This window comes from Sciurus vulgaris (genome assembly GCF_902686455.1).
Source record: "Sciurus vulgaris genome assembly, chromosome: 5".
NCBI lineage: Eukaryota > Metazoa > Chordata > Mammalia > Rodentia > Sciuridae > Sciurus > Sciurus vulgaris.
The window spans coordinates 70,324,545-70,344,547 of record NC_136465.1 but is presented as its reverse complement, the minus strand read 5'-3'; the positions used below and the strand labels follow the sequence as shown (position 1 = coordinate 70,344,547).

General features: G+C 38.9%; 1 protein-coding gene across 3 annotated transcripts in view; it reads right to left on the bottom strand.

The window, feature by feature from the left end:
• Window positions 1–420: 420 nt before the first annotated feature.
• TULP3 (TUB like protein 3) overlaps window positions 421–20,003 on the bottom strand; it is a 61,745-nt gene continuing 42,162 nt past the window's right edge. For all 3 annotated transcript variants that reach the window (XM_079142003.1, XM_079142005.1, XM_079142004.1), the window contains exons 3-11: window positions 12,592–12,751; window positions 11,547–11,723; window positions 7,233–7,360; window positions 6,624–6,821; window positions 4,589–4,701; window positions 4,164–4,278; window positions 3,203–3,301; window positions 2,637–2,808; window positions 421–1,977 (exon numbers count right to left, since the gene is read on the bottom strand). In XM_079142003.1, the coding sequence (XP_078998129.1) occupies window positions 1,844–1,977; window positions 2,637–2,808; window positions 3,203–3,301; window positions 4,164–4,278; window positions 4,589–4,701; window positions 6,624–6,821; window positions 7,233–7,360; window positions 11,547–11,723; window positions 12,592–12,751 (1,296 nt within the window). In that variant the 3' untranslated portion in view covers window positions 421–1,843. The remainder of the gene's footprint in view (window positions 1,978–2,636; window positions 2,809–3,202; window positions 3,302–4,163; window positions 4,279–4,588; window positions 4,702–6,623; window positions 6,822–7,232; window positions 7,361–11,546; window positions 11,724–12,591; window positions 12,752–20,003) is intronic.

The following is a 20,003-nucleotide window of genomic DNA, read 5'->3' as shown; positions in this document are numbered from 1 at the left end:
GGAGAAAGGCGCAATAGGAAGCAGGGACAAAGGGAGAGAAATATCACAGAGCCGCGGCCAGATTACTTGCCCCATGCTGGCAAACAGCTCAGTGCCCAAAGGCTCGGGAGTTGAATGATGCTCGGTGTAGAACTCACAAAGTTTTTGCATTCTCACGTTCAGATACACTGTGCTGCCCTTGAATTTGTGTTAAGAATCATAATTTGCTGGGAGGTACTCATAATCTGAAACACTTAGCAGAAATCTTAGAATCTGAGAGGAAAAGTGACAGGAGCAGCACACCTGCACTGATGGACCAGGCTTTAGGGAGCAGTAATGTGGACATCAAGAAGGGCCCAAAGCTCTCCCCACTAAGGTCTGAAGAGCTCAAGAGACAGCTAGCTGTACTCGCCAAGCCTCTCCTGCCCTTCTTGACAATGACATTGATAAAGTTCTTGCACACAATGTTCCCGTGTCTCTTCCAATGTCTGCAGGTGTGTGTGGCCCTCCGCACTAGTGGCTCCACAGTGTCACAGCTGTGGGAGGCACAACTGGGTTAAGAACAAAGGCAACTATCAAATGACCCTCAGTCTTCACTAGACTAAGTCCCCTCTGGAGTGTATGCTTTCAGCCTAAACTGAAACAAAGGCAATTAGAGAAAATTTTCACATCGTTGATCACAAATCTGGTCACAGCCACTTGAGATTGTTGCCTACCCACCTACTCTGAGGGAAGAAAGAGAAGGGGGGAACGGTGATGTCAGAACCTTCCCATTCCATGGAAAAAGAAGCTGGTCCCAAGAAGCAAATTCCACACTCCCTCTGATAAAGAGAAAACACTTCTATGTGGGTTTCCTGGTGCACACAAGCTTTTCTTCCAGGTGGGTAAAGTGCAGGCACTACCTTCTCCTATGGGTGGGAGAGTAGAATATAGTCACCCGTATGGACTCAAACTGATCACTGACTTTGGGTTTTCTTGGTCCCAATGGTAGATGACAATCTAGAACCACTGTCACCAAAACAAAGTAAAAGCTATATAACAATGGGTATAGCATGAATACGCCTTCAGATACAATCCATAGGATTGTTGTTCCCTGGATGCCATTTTCTACTCATGATTTCATGATCACAGGTCCCTTCTGGAAGATACTCAAGTCCACAGAGTACATGGATATACCTGAAGCAGGGGTCGGCAAACCAGAACCCACAGGCCAAATCTGGCCTGCCACCTGTTTTTGTAAATAAAGTTTTATTGGAACACAGCCACACTTGTTTGTGCATGAAATATCTATGGCTACTTTTGCACTGCAAAGGCAGATTTGAGTAGCTGTGAGAGAGACTATTAGGCCATTTGAAGAAAAAGTTTGTAGGCTCTTGCCCTGGAGACTAAAGGCAATTTAGGGAACCATCACTCTCTAAAAAGGCCTTCAAAAAAAGAGACCCAAATATTTAATCATTCTGCTGCAAATCTCCAATCATAGGAATCTCACTCTTGAGGTACAGAATCTGTTGGGCAATAACTTCAGGAATCACTAATGTGCTCCTGAGAAGAAACTTTTGTGCTTTAAACTATCTCTCACCCAAGATAAGCTAAGCTGTGATCCCTGACCAAGTCTCTGGAGCCCAGAGACAGCATGTGTGTGTGTGTGTGTGTGTGTGTGTGTGTGTGTGTGTGTGTGTGTGTATACATTCATGCATATATACATATATGTATATAGACACGCACACGCACACGCACACAGGATTCATTCCAAAAGGGGCACACTCTTGCTCTTCATGTTCTGCAAGGTCAAGGTGGCGACTTCCTGCTCCTAAAAGCTTTGTAGCAGGAGGACCCAGCTCTGGGTTCTCTCTTGCTTTTTCTTTTACTCGCACGCTAGCTTGCTGTCAAAGCTAGAAAGCCCAATAGCGAAGGCCTGAAGTGCACACAGCGGGTAGTTGTAGTCCAGTGTGAACACATCATCTGCCACACGTCCAAACTGCATGACTATGTAGTCAGCTAGAAACAGAAAGAAACTGGAGGTTACAACATAATGTGATTGTACTAGGGAAAAACCTAATATTTAAGATACAGGGGGAAAGAACAAAAAGCAAACAAACAAAACTCAAGGTCGGTTTATCACCAGTTCTTTTTAAATTAGGAAACTGAAACAAAGTAGGGGTGGGCTGGGGTGTAGCTCAGTGATAGACCATGTGATTAGCATGCACTGATGCCCTGAATTCAATCTCCAGCATGAAAAAACCCCAAACAAAACAAAAACAAAGAAAAAGAAATGATAAAATAGGAAATTTATAGAGGATGGAAAAGTTTTATTTTGTCTTGTTTGGTACTAGGGATTGAACCCAGGATTGCATCCCCAGCCCTTTTTAATTTTGAGACAGGGTCTTGCCAAGTTGGTGAGGCTGGCCTCAAAACTTGCAATCCTCCTGCCTCAGCCTTCTCAGTCACTAAGATTAACAGGTGTGGGCTGCCACACCTGGCTTCAACAGCAATTGGGAAGTTTTCCTCTAAAACTGTAGTTTTGTCTTTCCAAAGAAATAATTTCTTTCCTAAACAATTCTCTACTGAATATAACTTCCTATTAGTTATAGGAAGCAATCATTTCTGTCTCATCAGATCCCCTTCCCCATTCCCACCCAGCCCTTCCTGTGGCTTACGGTCATTTTCATGGACTATCTGGAAGTTCTTTACAGATGCCTGAGTGACCCGGCCATGAAAGTTGAGCACATAGGACTGAGTGTCGTCATTCCAGACTGGGGCCTTGTTGTGCAGTTCAATTAAGTTTTCCATGGTTTTGTTTTGCCATTTTGAAAGCAAGCTCTCATGATCCTGGTGGAAGGTAAAATCGTTACTTTGTATTGAGAAGCATGATAACACATTTATTTTAGATTCTGTAAGGTAAATATTTTCTCCAATTCAGAAAGGGTAATTAGAAGAAAAGTTAAATTCAAACATTAAGTCAGGTTGTTGTTGTTATTAATTATTTATTTTATATGACCCAGTATTTTTCTTTGCAGAAGAAATGATCTCAAATCAATGACTTCACCAACATCTCTAGAACTGCCCTTATTCTGAGGATTTGGGTGGTGGCTCTCCTAAAGAAGAATATGAGCCATACTCCAACTTGGATCTGGAAGAATCAATACTTTCTTTGTATTGATCTCTGCTGTATTATATTATTATCTTTTAGAGTCCTTTGCCAATTAAGCTTGTTCTCACTTACATTTCGTGGCCGAAATGGGATTCGCTCATGATTCATGTTCATCCCTGGAATAATCACAGACATTTTCCTAGGGCCTTTAAACCCAAGTACATTTGTTTCCTGGAATATGGGAAAATAAAACAGAATTTGAAAGCAGAAAGGATAAAGAGACCATGTTCTCTTCTAACACTTGACTTGCTTAGGGACAAAGACATTGACAATGGCTGGGTACAGAGGCATACTCCTAACCCCAGACACTTGGGGAGCTTAGGCAGGTGGATCACAAGTCCAAGGGCAGATTTGGCAACCTAGTGAAACCCTGTCTCAAAATTTAAAAATACAAAGGGTTGGGGATGGAGCTCAGTGGATAAGTGACTGTGTGTTCAATCCCCAATACCAACTCCTCCCTGCTAAAATGTTAACAATGTCAAGAACACCAAAAATGATTTTATGACTTTGTTGTAGTTAAACAAAGAGACAGAGAATCAAAAATAGGAAACCTTGGCATACAATCCCAGACACTTGGGAGGCTGAGGCAACAGGATCCCTTGAGCCCAGAAATTCAAGGATAGCCTGGGCAGAAAGGAAATAAGTTGAGAAAGGGAAAGAGGAAAGGAAGGGAAGGAGGAAGAAAGAAAGAAAAGGAGGAAGGGAAGAATGGAGGACAGAATAAAAGCAAAGAGATAGTTTTACTTTATTGTAACTTCTGGTCAATAGAGAAGAGATAAGGAAGGTCTGAAGTAAGTGGCATTAGGAAAAGAGAAGAATAGATGAGGCAAGAAACAGCACAAAAATGAAAAATGATACCCGCATAATTTCACAATTCATAAACAATTAAAACATGAATATGTGAAGAAAATGATCAGGGCAGAAAGAGGGATCAGAGAAACAGAAACATGCCTGGAGGGAAGTCTGGCTTTGGCACTGGCAGGATGTGCAGAGGCGAAGGGAGAAAGGGGGACACTGGGAGGGCTGCACTTACATAGCAGATGGCGGCCAGCTCCTGCCGGGTGTGAGCCTTTTCCACCAGACCCTGGGCCCTGACTGGGCTGACTCCATGGTCATACACTGTGAACTTGGTCCCCATGAGGTTGGATCTAGTGTCAGGAGAAAAAGGCACCATGAAGATCTGTATTTTTTTTATAATTAGGACAGGGGAGGTTGAGTAGTAGAAGAGAGGCCTGTCTGCCTGTTCTCCAAATGCTTAAGTACTTATAATCACATTTTCAAAGATCTTTCATTAGACAAGAAAGGGACTTAAGATTTTCTTTTAATGCTATTGTTTTTGGTTTTGATTACCACATCCATACATGCTAATTGTAAAAACTAAAAAAGGTATGGACTGTTCTGAATCCATAGGAATAAAGCTATCAGAAGAATAGAATAGTGATATAAGGCTTCTCTCACCTGAGTTTGCCAATGTAACTTTCCCCTTCACGAGATAAATCTGTTGCGTCAGTAGAAATCAGATAGTTGGATGTTTTGCTTTTCTTCCGCTTTCTACCTGCAAGAAGAAATATCTGGAAAAAGAAAATGCATCAATCAAAAGTAAAATCAAGTAGACCCCCATGATTCTACCTATTAATTCAGTAAATGTTTTGCAAGTATCTATCATGTGCCAAGCAGTCAATCTTTGGCTCATTTCCTTTCCTCTTTTCCTTTTCCTTCCCTCCCTCCCCCTCCCTCTTTTCTTTTCTTTTTTTAAAATATATATATATTTTTAATTGTAGGTGGACACAATACTTACCTTTTATTTTATATTTATGTAGTGCTGAGGATTGAACCCAGGGCCTCATGCATGCTAGGCGAGCATGCTACCACTGAGCCACAACCCTAGCCCCTCTCTTTCTTTCTTAATGAGAAACTGCTTTCTCTTTTAGATTTTAAGGAGAAAAAAAATGAACTTTGGTCACATGTTACCTTTAAACTGGTGCTGGAGGTTGAACCCAGGGCTTCATGCATACTAGGCAAGTGCTCTACCACTGAGCTACACCCCCAGCACTCTTTTTCCCTTTTTGTAAACTCTTAATGTTTTTCAGAATTCAACACCAGGGGATCTGGGAGTGTGGCATAGTGGTAGAGTGCTTGCCTAGCATGCATGGGACCCTGGGTTGAGTCCCCAGCACCAAAATAAATCTAACCAAAACTATCATAATCTCCTTCCTATACATTTTTTCTGAACTCACTAATTTGACTTTTCATATAATTCTTTCCACCTATATTCTTAAAACTTCCAGTAACTTCTAAAAGAATTGTCTTCTAATGCCATAAATAAGTCTTTTCATCTTTAAGAGAGAAAGGATCCTGTATACCTTCCTGGTCTTTACTGTAACTGTTTTTGAAAACTTCTCTTTGTATTTTGTTGTTGTTTTAAGCCCCTGTGGCTTCAGTGATTGTACGTGATAACATTCATAAACATTTAGTGCATGCCTGGTATGTTGTTAACCCTCAATAAGTAGTGGTTATAATAACAATGATACCTACCATCATTACCTTATTTCTAAGCACTTAAAATCATCCACTTATATCTGGTATTAGTCCAAAATGCTCTGCTTATTAGCAAGTACTAAATTGCTCAAACTGGCTGGGCATGGTATGTATGCCCATAATCCTAGTTGACTTGGAAGGTTGAGGCAGGAGGATGGCAATTTCCAGGCTAACCTCAGCAACTTTGTAAAACCTATCTAAAAAAAAAAAAAAACACACAAAAAAACCTAAACCAAACCAAACCAAACCAAACGAACAAACAAACAAACAAAAAAAAACCTGGGGGATGTACCTTAGTGGTAAAGAGCTCCTGGGTTCAATCCTCAGTACCTGCCACCCTCAAAATTTGCCTCAAACATAAATTAGACTGTCTAAGCTGAGAAACAAGACATTTAACTTGCTTCTCCTTTCATATTTCCAATTCCTCCTATGCCCTAAAAGTTGTTCTCTTCTTTCCATGTCATGTTATACTGTGATAAAAAGAAAAACTGAAGATTAAACAGTAGCAACCAAAAATAAATAATGGGGGAGGGGTGAAAATAATTACATTAAAACATTCTCTAGGGCTGTGCGACTCTGTTAGAGTGCTTGTTTGGCATGTGTAAAACCCTAGGTTCAATTCCCAGAACAAGAAAAAAAAAATTCTCTATTTATCCTACATATGGATAAGTCTTTTTCCTGGGGTCAGGCAGAGGTGGGGAAGGTGGGAAAGAACTATGAGTTCTTTAAAGACAATGAAAAAACAGCATCTGGGGATTAATACACACAATCCACTGTCTACTTCCAACCAACTTGATATCAGCATTATCTCCCTGTCATGAGGCTCACCAACAATCTATTCCTGTAAGAGTCTTCTCAGGGGCTCAGTGGTAGAGCTTGCCTAACAAACCCTGGAGTCCACCCAAGCACCAGAGAAAAAGAGGAAAAAAAGTCGTCTTAGGAATCAATTCCCTACCTTCCGGTTCTCATCTTTTTCCAAGTGCATAAAGTAGGTGGGAAAGAGACCCCGATCCATTCCTTTTTTATCCCTGGTTATCCGACACTTCACTGTGATACCTCGAGGGGCAGGACTATATGCAAAATCTTCCAAATTCTCCACTTCTCCCAGCTGGTTATCAATCTGCTGGGATGCAGTACAGGAAGCTCCTGGATTCTGAAAGGATGGCCATACATGAGCAATAGGCTAGGTCAGAAAAACCTCAGATTCTCTGCAAGAAACACTTCATGGACAAAAAAAGTACTGACTTCTCCCTATATCTTTAGTACTCTGATAAAACACAAGAAACTGAATAATCAAACAAAGATGTGAATATTTGGAATAATAAAGATGCTTAATAAAAAATGGGATGAGTTCGTGTATAACCACGAGAAACGATAATTATACTCCATTTGTGTACAATGAATCAAAATTTTTAAAAAATTGGAATGTGGTCTTACAATAACTAACCCAAGACAGAATAAAGTCATAAATTCTAAATCTAAATTTGAGTCTCTATCTTTTGAAGAAATACTCATTCAGTAATCCTATTTAGAAACCACAGATGTGTTTGGGAAAACTACATACTGCGGCTGATGTCTGGCTGGACGAAGAACTGGGTCTCTTGGTTTCTGGTGATTGGGAACTTAATTTTTTTCCTTCTTCTTCCTCACCATCCGTCTCTTCCTCATCAAAGTTCAAACTACTTGAGATGCCTGGTAGAAAAGCAATATTGTCAACAACTGCCAACAGTGATTTTAAAAAGAAAATCTTTTAAACAAAGGTAAGTTTTAATTTTCCTGCTAAAAACATTCCTAACTGAGCTGGGGACACTTGCCCAGCACGTGCAAGGCTCTGGCTTCCATCCCTGGCACCACCAAAGACAGAAAGCAAAAAAGGAAAAAGATCTTAACTATTCTGACCCAAAACACAAGATATTTTACCCCAAATTTGACAATTCATATTCTCACATTCATCCTTTTTTTTTCCCCTTTCTACTAATGCCACCCCAAGTTAGCAGTTTAAACATCATGTTGCTGGGCATGGTGACACATGCCTGCAATCCCAGCAACTAGAGAGCTAAGGCAGGAGGATCACAAATTTGAGGCCAACTTCAGCAACTCAGTGAGGCCCAAAGCAACTTAGTGAGACCCTGTCTTAAAATAAAAAATAAAAAGGGCTGGGGATGTAGCTCAGTCAGTGGTAACACACCCATCTCCAGTACCAAACAAACAAATTAAAAAAAAAAGACAAATTCAAAAAAGAAAACATTATACCTAATGGAAAAATTTATTTACATAGTCACCCATCTCATAAAAGGGGTTAATATCTAATAAAAAAAGAACTCATACAATAATAACAAAATAAGGAAGTCAAGGAAAAAATGTCAAATTAGACATTTCTCAAAAAAAGATGCATAACAGGAAATAAGCACATAAAAACATGCTCAATATCACTAGTAATAGGGAAGTCCAAATCAAAAGTACAAGATACCACTTCACACCAGTAAAAAGCTGTTATTTAAAAGAAAAAAAAGGAAAACAAGCACTGGCCAGGATGTGGAAAAACAGGCCCTTGTGCATTGCTGGTAGGAATGTAAAATTATGTAGCTCCTGTGGAAAAATGGTATGGCAATTACTAAAAAAAAATTAAACACAGAATTACTATGTAATCCAGCAATTCCATTTCCAGGTACATACCCAAAAGAACTGAAAGCAGAACTTGAACACATATTTGTACAAAAATGTTCATATCAGGATTATTCAAATACTCAACAGATGGCAACCATCCAAATGTCCATCAACTGATGAATGAATGAACAAGTTATGGTAGATGTATGAAATGCAATTATTATTCGGTCTTAAAAGGAATGACACTCTGATAAATTATACGACATGGATAAACTCAAAGACATCATGCTAAATGAAATAAGCTAGATACCAAAAGACAAATCATATGTGATTTCATTTACATGAAGTGCACAGAACAGACAAATTCGTAGGCAGAACAGTGGTTGCCAGGAAGTGGGAGCAGGTAGAAATGGAGAATTATTTTGAGTAAGTATGGAGGAAGACATTCTTGGATGACAAAAAAGTCCTGGAGCTGGATGGTGGTGATGGTTGCACAACACTGTAAATGTAATTCATGCCACTCAACTGTACACTCTAAAGTGGTAAATTTCAGGTTATGGTGTACTAGTGTATCTTTCCACACACACATACAAAAATCAATGATCTACTGTTTTCTATAACAGTTACTTGTTGTTTTTCTATATTTTGCTTATCTCTAGTCAACTAACTCGTTAGGAATATTTGAAATACTAAAATTCATGTGGCATCTTTTATAATATTTTTTTCTTCCCCCCCTTCCCCCCCCCCCCCAAGTGCTGGAGATGAGACCCAGGGCTTTGCACATGCTAAGCAGGCCATTCCACCACTGAGGGACATCCCCAGGCCTAAAAAATAATTTAAAACTGAGATGAAAAGGTTTTCTCCATTTTTTTTCTCACATTTACTTGAGTTTGAGTAGGAGATCCTGATAGCATTACTTTTTGTTTTGTTTCTTGTTTGTTTATAGAACATATAGTCTAGAGGGGAATACAAATGTAGAATAAAGTGTGACACAAAGTGTAACACGTGTGATGAAAGTATGGTGCTCAGATTTACAGGTGGGAGGAGGAGGCTCAGTGAAAATTATTCCTTAAGAGAAAGCAGCACAATAGGACCTAAACTAAATTCCCTTTTCTCTGGGGTCCATGGACTGAAGTTACCCCTTACATAATAATCGAAATAGCCAGAAATCATGGGTTTACAAGCAGATTTAACAGTAGTGTGGCTTTTTTCTCCAAACCACTTCCTGCCCACATTCAACCATCTCAGATGAAAGAAAACTATAATCTTATCTTACACAGGACATAAACTGGTATTAGCCTTACTCAAGGACAACCATGGATAAGACAAAGGCTAGTTAAAGACTCAATCTCAAATGGAAACATATGTCCACACAAAAACTTACACAATAGTCTCCTGTTATCTGTGGTTTGAGTTACCCACAGGCAACCACAGCCCCAAAACATTAAAGGGAAAATTCCATATTTTGAGAGACAGAGATCACATTCATATAACTTTTATTACATAACATTGTTACACTGGTTCTATTTTATTAGTAGTAGCTATTAATCTCTTACTGCGCCTAATTTATACATTAGACTTTATCACAGATGTGTATGAATAGGAAAAACACAGCATATATATTATTTCAGGCATCCATAGGGGATCTTGGAATATGTTCCCCATGGATAAGAGGGGCTACTCTACATTAAAGCTCATAGCAATATTATTTATAACAGAGCCTGGTATAATGGCGCATGCCTGTAATCTCAGCAACTCTGGGGGTTCAGGCAGGAGGATCACAAGTTCGGGGCCAACAACCTCAAAACAACTCAGTGAACCTCAGCATCTAAGTGAGGCCCTAAGCAACTTAGTGAGACCTTGTCTCCAAAAAAAAAAAAAAAAAGGCTGGGAATGTAGCTCAGTGGTAAAGCACCCCTGGGTTCAATCCCCTGTACCCTAAATAAATAAATAAATCATAATAGACAAAAGTAGACAAAATCCCAAGTGATAAACAGATAAAATGTAGTATATCTACACAATGGAAAGTTACTCAAAATAAAAAGGAATGAAGTAGTGATATGTGTTACTACATGGATAAGCCTTAAAACATTATGCTAAGTGAAAGAAACTATTCATAAAGGACCACATACTGTAGGATTATTTATAGGAAGTATCCAGAATAGGCAAATCCATAGAGTGGGTAGCTGCCCAGAATTGTTGAGGTTAGAGGGAAATGAGAAGCAACTGCTAATGGGTACAAGGTTTCTTTTTGGTAATTAAAATGTTCTAAAATGGACTGTGACAATGGTTGCAGAACTCTGTGAATATACTAAAAACCACTCAGCTACATTCCCAGCCCGGGAACCATTATATCAAATGAGATTATGCCTGTTAAGTGCCTGACATACAGAGACATTCAAAACATCAGTGTCCAGCTGCTTCCCAGCTGACAGCAGTGCACAGGCAGATGTGAATCTTTCTTTGCCCAGCTTAAACACCACCTCCTGGTGCTTCTCTTCTTTTTTCTTGTTTTGCAGTGTTGGGGAAAGAACCCAGGGCATTGCTCATGCTAGACAAGTACTACCACTGAACTGTATCTCCAGCTTATAAAAAATTATTCTTCTAAGGAGCAAAAAAGACTACAGGGACCTCTGTACTTATGGAAATGAGAACTCCAACTGGTAGAAAGTAGGCTCTAGATCATCATGAACTGATAAATGGAGGCACGGCAAAGGTGTTGAAAGCAACTTTGTCAAATGAAAAGGGTGGGAAGTGAAAAACCATCAAAAACTGATAAAGAGCAGGTGTGGTAGCACACACCTATAATCTCTGTAATCCCAGCTACTTGGGAAGCTGAGGCAAGAGGGCTGCATGCAAGTTAGAGGCCAATGTGGGCAACTCAGCGAGACACTGAAAGAAGGAACAAGGACTGGGAAAGTAGCTCAATGGTAGTGTGTTTGTGGTAATGTGAGCATCAATGGATTTGATCCTCAGCACCACACACACATACATCCCCTCCCCCCAAAAAAAGATGAGAGTCATATCTATTAGCTCATATTCTATATTTGACTTAATTATTTTATTTTCTTAGACAATACATAAATGCTACTATTGTTGACTACTACTCAGATATCAAAGTTGCTTACCACTATCACCTCCACAAAGCCCTAAGCCATATTACAAGCAATTCTGAATCATCTCGATTGTTAACTAACAATCAAAGAATGTAAAGGAAAGATAACAAATGATTAAGAATATAAACTGCTTTACAATCATTACCAAACCTCACCATGTTTTTGGAGAATCTCCTCTAGGTCTGGCTTGGAAGCAGTATCCAGAGTGCTTTCCCCATCAATACTACCTTCAGTATCTTCTTCTGTAGCAGAAGAACCTACTGAGAGAACATGAAGTTTGGCTTCTAAATCGTGAGCATCTGACTTCAGGAAAGCAGCTGGACCATCAATACCTACAGCCCAAAAGAAAAGAGAAAAAAGAGAAAAGTGTTATCCAGTATTTAACTGGGTAGTTCTGGTATTTGTGATCAGAACTAAGAACTCGCGAACAATTTCATCTCTCCTCCTTGTCTAATATTGCAAGGACATTGGTCCAAGACTAGGATTTATTTTGTTAACATGCTCTCTAACAGAATTAACATGTACTTGATCTTTAGAAACTTAAGAATGATACCAAGAGGCTGGGGGTATATCTCCAGTGCTAGAACATTTGCCTAGCATGTACAAGGCCCTGAGGTCCATCCCTGACTCTGTGAGGGGAAAAAGAAGAGACCGAGAAAATAAAGTAGGTCCTCCATAGTACAGATCCTGTCAAGCACTGCTCAAGGGGCATGACTGAGAAGTTTTTAGTCTTCCTCCTCCCTCACCACCTCAGATAATCACCTTTTAGTTACATACTCCTGGCTTCACAGTTAACTTCTGACATAATGTGACAATCAAAACTGTATGGTCCTTTGGGTTGGGAATGTAAGTCAGTGGTTGAGCACTTACCTAGCATACCTGAGGCCCTGGGTTCCATTCCTAATGCCACAAATTTTTAAAAAGATTTTTTAAAAACCCCAAATCATAAGCACCTCAATTAATTCATTTGCTATTTTAAAAACAATAGTTTGAGTATGGGTGTAAACTTGAAGGTGTCTTCCGTTGATGGGACTATTTTCTTTTAATTCTATCAAAGACCCAGAAAGTGATTATAAAGATTCAAGGTACCTAGTAACGATGCTAACATTGTCCTTGTGCTCCATCTGAGAATCCTCCTGCCTTCTCCTAGGTCTGTGAAAACTGTACCTCAGCAGGAAACAATGCTGCCCAAATACACACCATGTAGGATGACATCATTGAGAGGAGTTTGTGGCTCCACCAGAGGTGCGTGCTCCTCACTACCTCTTGGCTTTAACCGCCGTAGCCGGGCCTCTGGGTTTGGCTGCACCATGAGTGGCTCCAGGCGCTTCTTTCTCTGTTTCTTCTCCAGCAGTGCTCTCTGGGGGGGAAATGTGATATTAACAGCCAGGAGACCTAGCCACTTCAAATATCTGCAGTCTGTTTTCACTGATCTTTATAAAAACTGTTGTAAACAATTTTTTCCCAGCCAGGCGCAGTGGCACACACTTATAATACCAGCGGCTCAGGATACTGAGGCAGGAAGATCATGAGTTCAAAGTCAGCCTCAGCAACTTAGTGAGGCTCTAAGCAACTGAGAGACCTTGTCTCTAAATAAAATGTAAAAAAAGGGTTGGGGGTGTGGCTTAGTGGTTAAGCATCCCTGGGTTCAATCCCTGGTACCAAAACAAAAATAATACTAATAATAATATTTTTCCCACATGAGAAAAAAGGAACAATTTTTATTATTTATTGAACACTTGTGAAAATCTATTTTAAATCATACAATGCATTTCTAGCCCTGCTGAGGCCATGATTCAAATCTACTTAAATATATATGGTCATTATCATATTATTATCAAAGCATAATCACAAATTCAAAACATACACATATGCACAGAGGAAAAGATAGAGGACATAGTAAAGATGATTTTTTTCTTTCCTTCTTTTTTTTTGGGGGGGAGATTTTGAGATTGAGCGCTCAAAAATGCTCTACCACAGAGTTACATCCCCAGATCTTTCTATTATTTATTTTGAGACAGTGTCTCACCCAGGTTGGCTTGAATTTGTGCTCTACCTGCCTTAGCTTCCTGAATAACTGTACCTAGCAGTGACAGTGATTTCTTTGGGTACCAGAATATGAATGATTCTTTCTTTCTTTCTTTCTTTCTTTCTTTTTTTTTTTTTTTGCATATAAACAACAGAAATTTATTTCTCAGTTCTGAAGGTTAGGAACCCTAGATCAAAGCACCAGCAGAACTGGTATCTGGTGAGGGCCTGATTCATAGACTGTGTTCTCACTGTGTCCTCACATGGCAGAAGGGGTAAGGGAATCTTATTCAGGCCTCTATTACAAGGGTATATGAATGCTTATTTCTTTTTTCTAGTTTTATGTATTTTCCAAATTTTCTTACTTTTAATTTGGAAGAAAAAATTTATTACCCTCTAAACCCCAAATTATTTTCATGTTTTAATCAGTCATATAACAATACATTTTGCTTTTTGTTCATATTACAAAATTAGAAATCAAACAGACTTGGATGGCTAGGAATTAGCTTAAGGATAAAGTGCATGCCTAGTATATGCAAGGTCCTGGGATCAACCCCCAGCACCACCGAAACAACAGCAATAAAATAAAAATAAAGATAAAGAATATGGTGTAAAAAACTCAAGAAATAGCAAGAGAGACAACACAGAAAAAAATCCCACTAAGATGGAAAGTACTACAACCACAAATGCTATTTGTGAACTTTGGTAAATAAGAGCTTAAAATAAACATAAATTATTATGGATCTGGGATGGCTCAGAATAGGAAAAGTACCAAGCCCAACAGAAAAACAAAACCATGAATGAAAAGCAAAAGCATTATAACCTTCTTACTACTGTTTCTTAGGCAAAAAGTCATCTGTTTACTTTTTTTTTTTTTTAATTGATATTGCTCGAGAAAAGTGACTCTAGGAAAAAAAAGAAAGAAAAGCAAAGAGTCTTGAAGAAGAAGAGTCAGTCCAAGAAGTGAGACTAACAAATGGAAAGCAGTGTGGTTTTTTTGTGCTATGGGCTGAGGAAAGCACATGGATACATCCCAAATGTATAGAGGAAGCAGGGCTACTCTTTTTTTACTCACTTGTGCATAGAGGTAAAAGACTGGGGAGTTAAAATAACATTCTATACCATTAGGAGTTAATAGATGCCAGACAAAGAATACTGATGTTTTGTATTTTAATATTTTGATTATTATATTTGAGTATTTTGAGACTTCATGAATTAGCATGAATAGAAGGACCTTAATGTACCAGGAACTCTAAAAGCTTAGGAGGCTATAATGAGTTCCTCCTTGTAGAACTTGTTGAGATTCTTTTAGCAGCTAAGAAGTCTTGCGTAACGTGTAAGGAGCTTGCCTGAAGAAATGGTAAATATGAAGCAGTGTAGAAAAAGGAGAAACTGTCACATCTTATTTGTGTGGCAACAGTTATTACATCTCATACCATTTTATAACTGTGAAATGATCAACAAAAACATAAATACAAGCTCAGCCAGTCCATTTCATTAATACACGTAAAGAAAAAATGTACTATGAAAAAGGGAGGCCAAAGAGCTAGCATTTACCCAGCCTGTTCAAGAAAGAGTAATACTGAATCTGTAGACAAGAATATTCTGTTTACTGGGAGAACCTGCTCTCCGTGAGGACAGGAAAGTACACAAGGCTTCTTCGTGGCTTTGTGAAATAATCTGACTGCTTGCTTTCCAATCAGCCTTCTAATTTTCAATTTAACTTCTTGGGTATCATACTCCCAGGAGGAGAGTATCATGAACGGCAGAGATGAATCACACTGAAATAGTAGAGCTCCCATTGTCAATTAATGAAGTGCCATTCTGGTTTCATAACTTACTGTTGTGAATTTAACTAGTGTGAGTTTGTGCCAAAGGACTTGGTTACCTCCAGGCTCATTGACAAAAGCTCTCAGATTTATAAAGGGGAGGCTAGACTCTTGACTCCAGAGATCCTACCGAGGTATCTGGTGTAGCCCTTCCCTCTCAAAATCAACACCCATCACTCATTTAGATGAATAAGGGAAAGAAACAACTGTGGACTCAATCTGTAAACTGCAGGGCCATAGCTATTACACTCCAACACTGAATATAGCCAGCTACTGTCCTATGAAGAAAACCATAATATCTACAAGTGGGCATACTGCCAGCTTGGTGAAACGGCCACCTGATTTAGCATTCTGATCACTCTCACACAGTCTGGGTGGGGAAGAACAGATATGATGAATTTGAATGTAACCATGCCAACTCATACTGCATTTGTTTTACCTTCCTGTAAAGTTAGTAGGGTTTTAAATGAGACTACATAAAGGACTCCTTATCAAGATAGGGGAAGGACAAGGAAGACAGGAACGGAGCCGAAGTTCAGTGTCTGATGTCCTAAATGCAATTGAAATTTTTGCTATCAAGACTTTCAGTGTTACAAAACTAAAACAAACACCTTCAAGCTTCCCAATTTTATTGGAAATTGAACAATAACTCAAAGAATCCATCTTTTTCTAGAATCCAGCAATATGCCTTACTCTTCTGTTTTAGCAAAGTTTTGAAGGGTAATGTCAAAATAAACAAGGAGGAAATAAAGGAGATTAGATGGGGGAAATTTCCATCATAGGACTTTATCCATTAAAATAATAATGGTCAGGCAAGCCTCAAACTAATGACAGCTTGAGTTGTTTCTCAATTTTCTAAGGGGTGAAATCACTCTAGAGATGATCAGCTGAAGTCACATAATGTCACTCCTGGAACTGACTGAGCACAGAGCACAACCAGGAAGATCAGAATGGTTGTCTGGGGCCCATTTGTTTGGCAAAAATTAACTAACCTCCTCCCACACAAAGTGATATTACAGGAAGGCAAGACTAAAAGTTTTAAATTAGACTTCTTAAAACATCAATTCAGTTCACTTATGACCTCCTCTCTTAGAAAGGTATATACAAACAGATGGGCAACCCCACCCAAAGGGACTATGTTGTACTTCAATCCATTTCCCACCAGGTGGCATAAGTGTTCTTTATCTCATGAGCCTGGATATACCATAGCAAGAGTTGGAAAATCTTTACATTATGTCGTCAACTGAGGTGTCCGCATGCCCTGAAAATAAAGGTATTCTAGTGAAACTAGAAAAAATGAAAGAAAAATAAACTCAATGAGAAAGTATTCTAATAAATAGTGTCAGGACAACTGGATATCCACAATCAAAAGAATGAAATTGAACCCTATCTCAAATCATACAGAAAAATTAACTCTGGGCTGGGTATGTAGCTCAATGGTAGAGAGCTTGTCTAACATGCACAAGACCCTAGGTTTGATTTCCAGCACCAAAAGGGGGAAAAATTAACTCAAAACGACTCATACAAAGCCTAAGAACTGAAACTACAAAACACTTAGAGGAGAACAAAGGAACAAGTCTTTGGAGGGTTGGCTTAGGCAACAGTTTCTTAGATATGCCTCCAAAAATACAAGTAATCAAAGAAAAATACAGATAATACTTTGATGCTAAAAATGATACTGTCAAGAAAATAAAAAAGATGACTCACAGAATGGGAGAAAATGTCCACAAACCATATTTCTGTAAGGAACTTGGATCCAGAATATATAAAGAACCTATACAACTCAACAACAAAAAGACAATGATTCACTCAGAGCACAGGACAGACCTTTCTCAAAAGAGGATATACAAATGGTCACAAAGTACATAAAAGATGGTAACATTATGAGTCATCAGAAAAATGCCAATCAAAACCAAAATGAACTGAACTACCACTTCACACCCACTAAAATGGTTATAAATTAAAGACAGACAATAACAAGTATTGGTAAGGATGTGAAGCAAATAGAATCTTATACACTGCTGGTAGGAATGTAAAATGGTTTTCATTTTGAAAAAACAATCTAGCAGTTCCTTAAAATGTTAAACACAGAGCTACCAGAAATTGACCCAGAAATTCCACTCCTAGATATAGATCTAAGAGAAATGAGAATATGTTCAAACCAAAAACTTTATTCTGAGAAGAATTCTGAGAAGTCTTAGTTATAAGATCCAAAAAGTGTAAACAATGTTCATACACAATTGCTGAATAAACAAAATGTGGTACCTCTACACAAAAGAATATTCATTCAACAATGAAAAGGAATTAAACATTAATATATTCTACAACATGGATGAGTCTTATAAGTCCAAGCAGCCAGACACAAAAGACCAAATATTATATGATTTCATTTATATGAGATCTAAAAATAATTTGTATACTTTATCTTGGTATATATTTATGGTATGTAAATTTTATCTCAATATAGCTGTCTAAAATTTGTACAGGACAAGGGGTGGGGATATAGTTCAGCAGTAGACCACTTGCCTAGCATGTGTGAAACCCTGGGTTCAATTCTCTATATTGTGAAAAAAAAATTCTACCTGGCTGGGTTAGGGATTTAGCTCAGTGGTAAAATGCTTGCCTAGCATGCACAAGGCCCTGGGTTTGACCCCAATACCAAAAAAAAAAAAAAAAAAAAAAAAACCAAAAAACATAAAATAAAATAAAATGTTCAAATAAAATTTTATGGGACAAAAAAGTCAGGTGTAAATTATCTGAAAATGTAAGAATTTTAAACATCAAATTATTACTAATAGTATTTGTTTTTGTTTTGGGTATGGGGGATTGAACCCAGGGGCACTTTACCATAGAGCTATGTCCCCACTCCTTTTTATTTTGAGACAGGGTCTCACTAAGTTACTGAGGGTTTTGCCAAGGCTGGTCTCAAATTTGTGATCCATAGGCCTCAGCCTCCTCAAATACCGGGATTACAGGTATACACAACCACATCTGGCTTTTAAACATTAAATTCTAAGATAATATAATAACAGTAAAACATGATCGATATGAAACAAACTGCAGTCTAATCTATAATATCGTAACCTGGATGGTGAAAGTATTCTAGTGAAACTAGTAAAAGTGGTTTATTTTTATGTGTCTCTAGTACTGCCCAAGGCAGAGAGTCCTGCTCAGACACAATGTATCACATTCCTTTGCCAGGTATATCCCTTTTGCAGAAGTGATTTAATTATAACAACATACCTTAATGATATTCACCATAAAGATCACTTTACAAGCTCTCCTTGCTCTGATTTCAAACATATCAGGCTGCTTTCTAATAGCACTCTATTGGGAATGTGATGACCAGCTGATTCTGGTACACAGTTCACTAGAGATGAATTCCTCGATTTAGGTTCATCATGTGTGAGACTGGCTGGTATGAACCAGTCCTCATAAAACTGATGAATTTTGGTTATTCCTAGCAAATTATTTCTTATCCTACAAAGCTCATGACCAGTGACTCTCAACCAAAGGGGACACACCCATAGTGGGATTTCTAAAAGTCTAATCTAATGAACACCTGGGGCAGGGTTTCCCCAGCCTCTCGCACCCCACTGATGATCATTGCCAGAGTGCACCACTGTCACTGATGGCTGTGCACTGCCTCCCTGGGGCAGGCTGGCCTGCTCTGGACCATCGGGTTCCCACCAAGACACTGCCAGCCTGTGGAGCTTAACTGAGTAGCAAACCAACCCTCCTCCATACACCTCCATCTCAGCTCTACACTCAATACTCTAAAATCCTTTCTAACATTCTATTATTTTATGTAGTTCAACCTCACTATACAGATGAAATAATTGAGGTCCTAAGTCACACAGAAGCTGGGCACAATGGTAAATGCCTATAATCCCAGGGACTTGTGAGGCTGTGACAGGAGGATCACAAGCTCTAGGCCAGTCTCAGTAATTTAGCAAGTCTTAAGCAACTTTCTCAAAAATAAAAAATAAAAACAGCCAGGGACATGGCTCAGTGGTAAAGTACCCCTGGGTTCAATCCTCAGAACAACCCTTGTCCCCAAAAAAATCACACAGCAAATTAAAGACAGAACTAGAACCAGAACTCTAGAATTGGAGCCAAAGCCTTCTGATTTGCATCCCGATGCTTTCTTCATGAGCATGGTGCTGCTTTTCTTACTACTCACCATTTTAATGTTCAGACCCCGTGGGGAAGTGCCTTACTCCTGCTGAGCAATCTCCTTCTCAGGAACATGGTAGAATTCCAGGGTTCTAATGGTATTCACATACATGCTATTTAACACTATTGGACAAAAAGTCCAGAGTTTTGTTTTGTTTTTTAATTTGAAAAGATTCCTATAAAATTTTTTAGCCTGTTGGGTGCGGTTGTGCAAGCCTGACAGCAGCTCAAGAGGCTGAGGCAGGAGGATCACAAGTTCAAAGTCAGCCTCAGCAACTTAGCGAGGCCCTAAGCAACTTAGAGACAACCTGCCACTAATAAAATATAAAAAAGGGCTGGGGATGTGGCTCAATGGGTTCAATCCCCAGTACCCCCCCCCCCCCAAAAAAAAAGTATCCTTATATTCTTTGACTATCTCTGGAGGACACATGAGAAATCAGTGACAGTCTCTGGTAAGGAATTGAGCCAAGTAGAGGGAGTCTTTTCATCAAATTCCTTTTTTGTATTATTTGAATTCTTACCATATGCTTTTATTACCTATACAAAAATATAATTAAAAAACTTTTGTGCTATAAAAAA